Genomic DNA, 7500 nt, shown 5'->3' on the forward strand with positions numbered 1-7500 from the left:
CAGATAGAGAGGAGGGACCTGACTGTAGACCTGAGGCAGATAGAGAGGAGGGACCTGACTGTAGACCTGAGGCAGGTAGAGGGGAGGGACCTGACTGTAGACCTGAGGCAGATAGAGAGGAGGACCTGACTGTAGACCTGAGGCAGATAGAGAGGAGGGACCTGACTGTAGACCTGAGGCAGGTAGAGAGGAGGGACCTGACTGTAGACCTGAGGCAGATAGAGAGGAGGGACCTGACTGTAGACCTGAGGCAGGTAGAGAGGAGGGACCTGACTGTAGACCTGAGGCAGATAGAGAGGAGGGACCTGACTGTAGACCTGAGGCAGATAGAGAGGAGGGACCTGACTGTAGACCTGAGGCAGATAGAGAGGAGGGACCTGACTGTAGACCTGAGGCAGATAGAGAGGAGGGACCTGACTGTAGACCTGAGGCAGATAGAGAGGAGGGACCTGACTGTAGACCTGAGGCAGATAGAGAGGAGGGACCTGACTGTAGACCTGAGGCAGATAGAGAGGAGGGGACCTGACTGTAGACCTGAGGCAGGTAAGAGAGGAGGGACCTGACTGTAGACCTGAGGCAGGTAGAGAGGAGGGACCTGACTGTAGACCTGAGGCAGATAGAGAGGAGGGACCTGACTGTAGACTAGGGCTGTCTCCGACTAAGGATTTGGATAGTCCGAGTTTGATTTGCCGAAATTTGCCGATAGATAGTCGACTACCCCCTGAATGCAAAAATATATTTTTGTATCACTCCATTTGGGCTGTGGGGGGGGGGGGGGGTGCTTACTGTCTGAAGGAGGCTCCTTGTCCTCTGCGAAAACATGCAATTGGTCCACTGATGGATACATCTTGATATTTGTCTAGTCTAGTGTGTTCATTAGATGGGTGAAATCCTTTTTCAGTGTTTTCTTAGGCAGTTAGCCTCGCTGGTATGCGCACCATTAGCGTTAGCCACGCTTCTAGGCCTCTTTGCTTTTGGAAAGAATGATTTTTTTTTTAAATATATATATTTTTGCATTCGACTAAGGTTGGCAGTTGACTACGGCTCCTTTCAGATCGACTAGTCGACTTCGACTAATCGGGGTCAGCCCTGCTGTAGACCTGAGGCAGATAGAGAGGACGTCCCGTGTCCCGCCTTGCTGACTGAGTTTTAATGAAGGAATAAACGAGGAGGTCGTTTGGTTTTAATTTAGATGTATAATCGGGACCTAAAAGCTTCCGAGATTCAATTGTTCAACTGTGGTAAAGTACTTTTCAAATGCTGCATTTAAGAAAGTAATAATAATAATACATGTTACCGCCCCAGATGTGCCTTCATCAGCATTAGAACTACCTTATAGAAATAATAATCATTAGGCGGCTGGGTGGCGCAGCGGACATTGCGCTCGTCACCAACGCAAGAGACACCGGTATCGAATCCGACTGTCAGCGTTGCCTCCGGCTTGGGCCGGCCGTCATACTGACTCAATTGGCAGAGTTAGCGGGAGGGAAGTTGATGGGTGGTAATCGACATTGTAAACAGCGACTTCTACAGGTCGGTCAGGGCGCCTGCACAGCAGAGACAGGAAAAATGGCAGGGGCAGTGTGAGCCTCCTACACGTTACTCCTCGCCAATGAGAGTCCGCGCTGGCAGGTGAAAAGATAAGACTGGCTGCCTCCACATGTATCAGAGTGGACATGTTGATGGGCTTCTATCCTCCTACGACCGGCCAGTGGGGGGCACATGCGAGCAACGATCAAGACGGGAGGGGAGAAGTTGGCACGGCTAAATTGGGATGGAGAGAAAAATAGAAAAATTGAGGCGAAAAAGTGGATAAAAAAAAGAAATAATAATAATTAATTTAGAAATAATTTCTTATGGGGGCGGCTGGGTGGCACAGCGGTCTAAGCGCTCGTCACCAATGCAAGAGACACCGGTATCGAATCCGGCTGTCGGCGTTGCCTCCGGCTTGGTCCGGCCGTCATACTGACTCAATTGGCAGAGTCAGCGGGAGGGAAGTCGATGGGTGGTAATCGACATTGTAAACAGCGACTTCTACAGGTCGGTCAGGGCGCCTGCACAGCAAGGGCAGGAGATGACAAGGGTAGTGCACCGATCCGATATGGTATCGGTATCGGCCGCCGATATCAGTAAAATAGCTGGATCGGGTATCGTAAAAAAATATATATATATCGGATTTTTATTATTTTTATTTTTTTTATAAATAAAATAAGAAATAACCATTCAGACATTATATCTATGTGTTAATTTGTTACACTAAGTTAGGAAAGTAATGTTTTAAGTCAAGCCTGATGTTGCCTTGCACAAAAGAATGATCCCAGTCTCTTCCACACAGTGACAGTGAGGCATACAGTTTATTAATTGAATGAATGAAGTTTATTTTCTGTCTTTGTTTACAACAAATCAAAAACACACTTGTGATCCTTTACAATTAAAATTTTTTTTATTTTTAAATGTGGACAATGGGTATCGGATCGGTATTGGCCGATACCCAAACCCAGGTATCGGTATCGGGACTGAAATAGTCGCATCGGTGCATCCCTAGTGTGAGCCTCCCACACGTTACACCTCGCCAATGAGAGTCCGTGCTGGCAGGTGAAAGATGTGGCTGGCTGACTCCGCATGTATCGGAGGGGCCATGCGATAGTATCTATCAACCCTCCCTACGACCGACCAGTGGGGGGGCACATGCGAGCAACGATCAAGACGGGGGGAGGGGGGAATTGGCACGACTAAATTGGGATGGGAGAAAAAAACACAGAAAAAGGAGGAGAAAAAGTGGATAAAAAAAAGAAAATAATTTCTTATCTGACATCATGACAACTTGCAGCGAAACAATCGACCACATGGCTCTCATTTACTGTACCTGCTACATTGAAACTTTGATTATTCACTGATAATCACTGCTATATATTATGATTTTCTTTTGTGTATGTATATTGCACACCTCCAATAAATCTTCAGTGTGGAAAGCTCTCTTGCTCTTAGTGGAAAGCTAGGTCGGTTTTCAAACCTGGTTTCTGGTGTTGCTCTTCCCACATTGAGTTAACCATCAACGAACCGACCTTTTATAACAGCGGTTGTGCTCGTGTTCTTCTGTCCCGGGACCCAGGACGAGACTAGTAATCCTCTCAGCCGTGCTTCGCTTGTCATGTGGGGACCCACCAGTCGTCCGCTGGGACCCCTTTTAGGGTCTGAACCATAGATTTGAAGCACTGCCTTGTATGCTGCAGGCCACACGAGACGTTAACAGGCAGGACAGCAGCCCCCAGACTGATTATACACACCACACATAGCAGCTGTTCTCTGCGTAGACGCAGTTAAGGATGTGACAAGGCTTTATTTACGTGATGTAATACGGCAAGTCATTAGTTCATATAAGTCACACATAAATGCACAATTTGCTTTTGATTTGATTTGATTTTTTCATTTCCATCTGCACAGGCTAGTGTATTCATATTGTAGTTACGTAGAATAATCTTTTTTGATCTTGAATGTTGAAGGAACACACCAACATTCAGACGAGAAGATAGATACCAATTTCCTCTCTGTGCGTTCAGTAGAAATCCGTCTGCAAGCTAGCCTAGTGTAGCGTTGCACAAATGAACGGAAGTAAATACAGTCCGGCTAGCCTAGCTGCTCTTTAAGCTAGGCTAGTGGTCCGTATCCGCTTCCATTAATTTGTGCTAAGCTAGGCTAGCTTGCAGCCGGATAGCTTTCTACTGAACACACAGAGAGGAAACTGGTATCTATCTTCTCGTCTGAATGTTGGTGTGTTCCTTTAATGAGTCAAGGCAAAAATAATGTTTCTAACCATCTCTCTCCCCCTCCTTTCTCTCCTCCCTCCCTCCTTATCTCTCCTTTTCCCTCTCCCATCGCTCCCCCCCCCCCCTCTCTCTCTCCCCCTCCAGCCCGCATAGGGAAGATGAAGAGACGGAAGCCAGAGGAGGGGGGACAGGTATGTCCGCTCTGCAACGCCCCTCTGTCGGGCAGTGAAGAGGAGATGAGTAGACATGTGGAACAATGCCTGATCCAGGTAGAACAACCCGGTCCCGACCCGCCCCGCCCAACCCGCCTGCCAACCCTCCCGTCCAGCCTACTTGGACCGCCTCTCGGCGCTTATCTTCCTGTAGTTGTCGGCCGCTGTCGACCAATCGCCTCTTTTCTACCTTTCTAGATGTCGAACCGGTCGCACCCTTACCTTTTTATCGACCAATCACACCCTTTCTTCCTGTCTGTTTCCTGCGGTCATGGTGGTTTTTCTTCCTGTAGTGATTTCTCCTGATCTTGTAGATATACTTCACCTAGACCAATCACACGTCTTGCTGCAGATGTCCACCGACCAGAACCTCTCTTCCTGGAGTTGTAGTCCAGTCTTCCCATGTGTCGCTAGGAGACGATAACATCATTACAGCCAATCAGATCTAGGTTTGGCAGGTCCTCGTCAACCGGTTACATCGTAAATGCATCATGTAACCAAATGGTAAATATGAGGTGATAGCGTCCAGGTTGCTAGTTAGATCATAAAGTCAGGACCAATCAGATGCAAGGCAGCAGATTCAGGACCAATCGGATGCAAGGCAGCAGATTCAGACAGTTATTCAACCTTTCTTTGCAGGTGGTTTGAGTGATTTGTATTAATCCCAGCAGGTCAACGTCATGTTTCTTATGACGTCTCATGATGCCGGGACCCCACCAGGCGCGGGCGCCGTGCAAGAATGGCGCACGTGGCCGTCCACACTTAGAGTCCGACTTAGTGATGAAATCAGTGTGACTGTACTCCTGGAAAAGTATAGTATGGTTTATTTGTATTGGGAAAGATACAGACATATTAGCTGGTTGAACAACATCTATGTGTGGTAATAATGCAGATATTGAGTGTATTTCTGTGAAAAATGCGCGTGGTGCACGCCTCTGAATCTAACCTAAGCGGAAAAATGTGCCTCCCGCCCGCGAGCGGCCGGTGTGAACAGCGACGCCTGTTAACATAGGAGCGATCGCCCGCCCGCCCACCTCAGGCCCACGTTCGGTGGGGTTGGGCTGTGATACTCCATGTTCATAATAAAGTATGTATGCACCACAAAAGGTGAAAGGTCACTGATAGGTCATCAGGGAATTACATTATCAGAAATATGATGTTGACGTGCTGGGATTCCTAAAAGCTGATAAAATCACCTGCAACACGAATAAAATGTCTGAATCTGCTGCCTTGGATCTGATTGGTTCTGAATCTGCCGCCTTGGATCTGATTGGTCCTGAAACTGCTGCCTTGCATCTGATTGGTCCAGACACTGACCTCACTGGTGCATCAGAACGCTGTCACTTCGTATGGACAACTTGGTTGCATGTCAAACTTGTGGCTTTACCAGTTGACGAGGACCAACCGAATCCACCATCACACTGCGTCTTCTGTTGACCCCTATCCCAAGCTCCTCCCACTTTTCTTGACCAACCAATCACAACTATTTATTTTAAATTTATTTTATTCCTCAATCAAGCAACGAAATAAACAAGTTTAGGATTGGTCAGTTCTGATTGGCTGAGATTTTCTTGTCCCCCGTTCTTCCTTCTAGATCTCTCACTCTCGACCAATAAAAACCTCACTTCCTGTATCTCCACCAATCACCTTCCTTCCTGTAGTAGAACTGCACGATTGTGACAGTAATGACTAATACCAGCCCAGTAGTGGTAGATATACTAACACTTACCAGAATAATCATATCTTTGATATTGTGTTACATGTTACTGTTATAATTTGTTATTTAATAGTTATATTATTAATTATAACTTCATTAACACTTTGAGGACCGGGCCGGCGCCGTCTAATATGGTGCTGGAGGACCAAGGTTTGTCAACAAACCGATGTGACTTTGTACAGCTATATCTATACTTTATAGTATTGCTATCTGTCCATTCTCATTGTCACTTGAGTGCATAAACAGTCCCTTCATAATGGCTTAAAGAAAAAAAATCCATCGGTTGGTTGTCATTTTATAGCGCCGTGAATATAAGGTTTATCGCACTTTTCGTCTCATATTTTCTGGGAAGCTAGTTATGGCGCTAAAGGCTACTAACGTTATATTGAACGGCATTTCTGTTGTATATATTCAAATGAAATAAAACAAACTGCTTATCATCCGGACTATTCCAGAGCATCTATGGATGAAATGGGGGCGGCGGGGGACGCCGATTAGTATTATTGATTAGCAATAGAGTGTCCGTGCAAGTAGCCACATTCACTGATCGATTGCTTGCGTTTCACAACAAGCTCCAATCCGGCTATAATTTAGGTTAATAATGTCTTACCGTCAGCCCATGTGATAGCCAGCAGCATTTCGCCCCTTATCGATCGGCATCTGGTAGATCGATATGTCCATTGGCCGATCATAAATCCCATTATTCCAGGCTGAAATCTGCTAATCGAAACGTGATCAACGGTGCAGGCCCTTTGTTTGGGATCAGGCTAATATGAAACGCCCCTAGACGGTAAAAGACATTTTTTCCCATTCGCCCACAATGATACTGCAGTGGAGCGATGGCGCCCCTAAGAGGATCTGGCCGGTATTGCATGTCGCCGATTTCACAGAGGCGGGTAGATCTGCAGAGTCGATGGGGGATGTTGATTCAGTTATTAATATGGAATAAAACAATAACAACTTGCCACAAGTTAACTCGTGGCTCTGGTCCTCAACGCATGGCACCGAAACCCGAGTTAACTCGTGGCCGGTCCTCAAAGTGTTAAATAGGTAAAAAGTTAAAGGGGCACTTCACCAAAAAAAAACTGTTTTGCACACATGAATTTTGTTTGACAGTTTATTGAGAGTAAATTAGTTTGAATATGGCCACCTAAATCAGCATAGTAAAAGTGCCTTTTGATATGTGTTGTGTTATGCTGACGGCTGTGTGTTGGTGTGTGTGGTTGTGTGTTGGTGTGGTCGTGCAGCGCGAGGGTGCGTTTGGCGACGACGACTCAGCGGACATGGAGGGAGAGAATGGTCGGGGCTTTGAGGAGTACGAGTGGGCGGGGCAGAAGAGGATCAGAGCCACCACGCTGCTGGAAGGAGGTTTCAGAGGTAAACACACACACACACACTGGCATACTGTCTGAAAGGCTTCATGTGAGTCTATGTATGAATTCAAGATGGCTGGTCAAGTTTTCTTAGCACCTCGCTAAGAAGGTCCATCATGGCTCTGTGTCCACCGTCCATGCCCAGTTGCAATAGTTTTAACTTTAATCAGACGGGTCTCGAGTGTGACAGGGAAGCCATAATGGTCCCTGTGCCATGTCCAACCGCAGCGGCGTTTGCTTTACTACGGACAGGACCCAAGTGCGACTGGAGAGCCATAATGGCTGCTACACCATGTCCGGTTACAGTAGTTACTTTAATCCAGACAGGTCTGAGTGTGACTGTGGGGAGCCGTAATGGCCACCGCACCATGTCCAGTTGGAGTAATGTTACCTTTAATCCAGATAGGTCCTGAGTGCGACTAGGGAGCCGT

At 46.9% G+C, this 7500-nt stretch overlaps 1 protein-coding gene across 1 annotated transcript in view; it reads left to right on the forward strand.

Annotated features, from left to right (window-relative positions):
• Positions 1-7500, forward strand: part of rnf220a (ring finger protein 220a) — a gene marked incomplete at its 5' end in the record, with an annotated part of 118212 nt that overhangs the window by 37809 nt on the left and 72903 nt on the right. Inside the window, 3 exon segments of the mRNA XM_084327639.1 lie at positions 4-543; positions 3912-4036; positions 6944-7073. Coding sequence (XP_084183765.1) covers positions 4-543; positions 3912-4036; positions 6944-7073 — 795 coding nt within the window.

This window comes from Notolepis coatsorum (assembly GCF_963971535.1).
Source record: "Notolepis coatsorum genome assembly, chromosome: 13".
NCBI lineage: Eukaryota > Metazoa > Chordata > Actinopteri > Aulopiformes > Paralepididae > Notolepis > Notolepis coatsorum.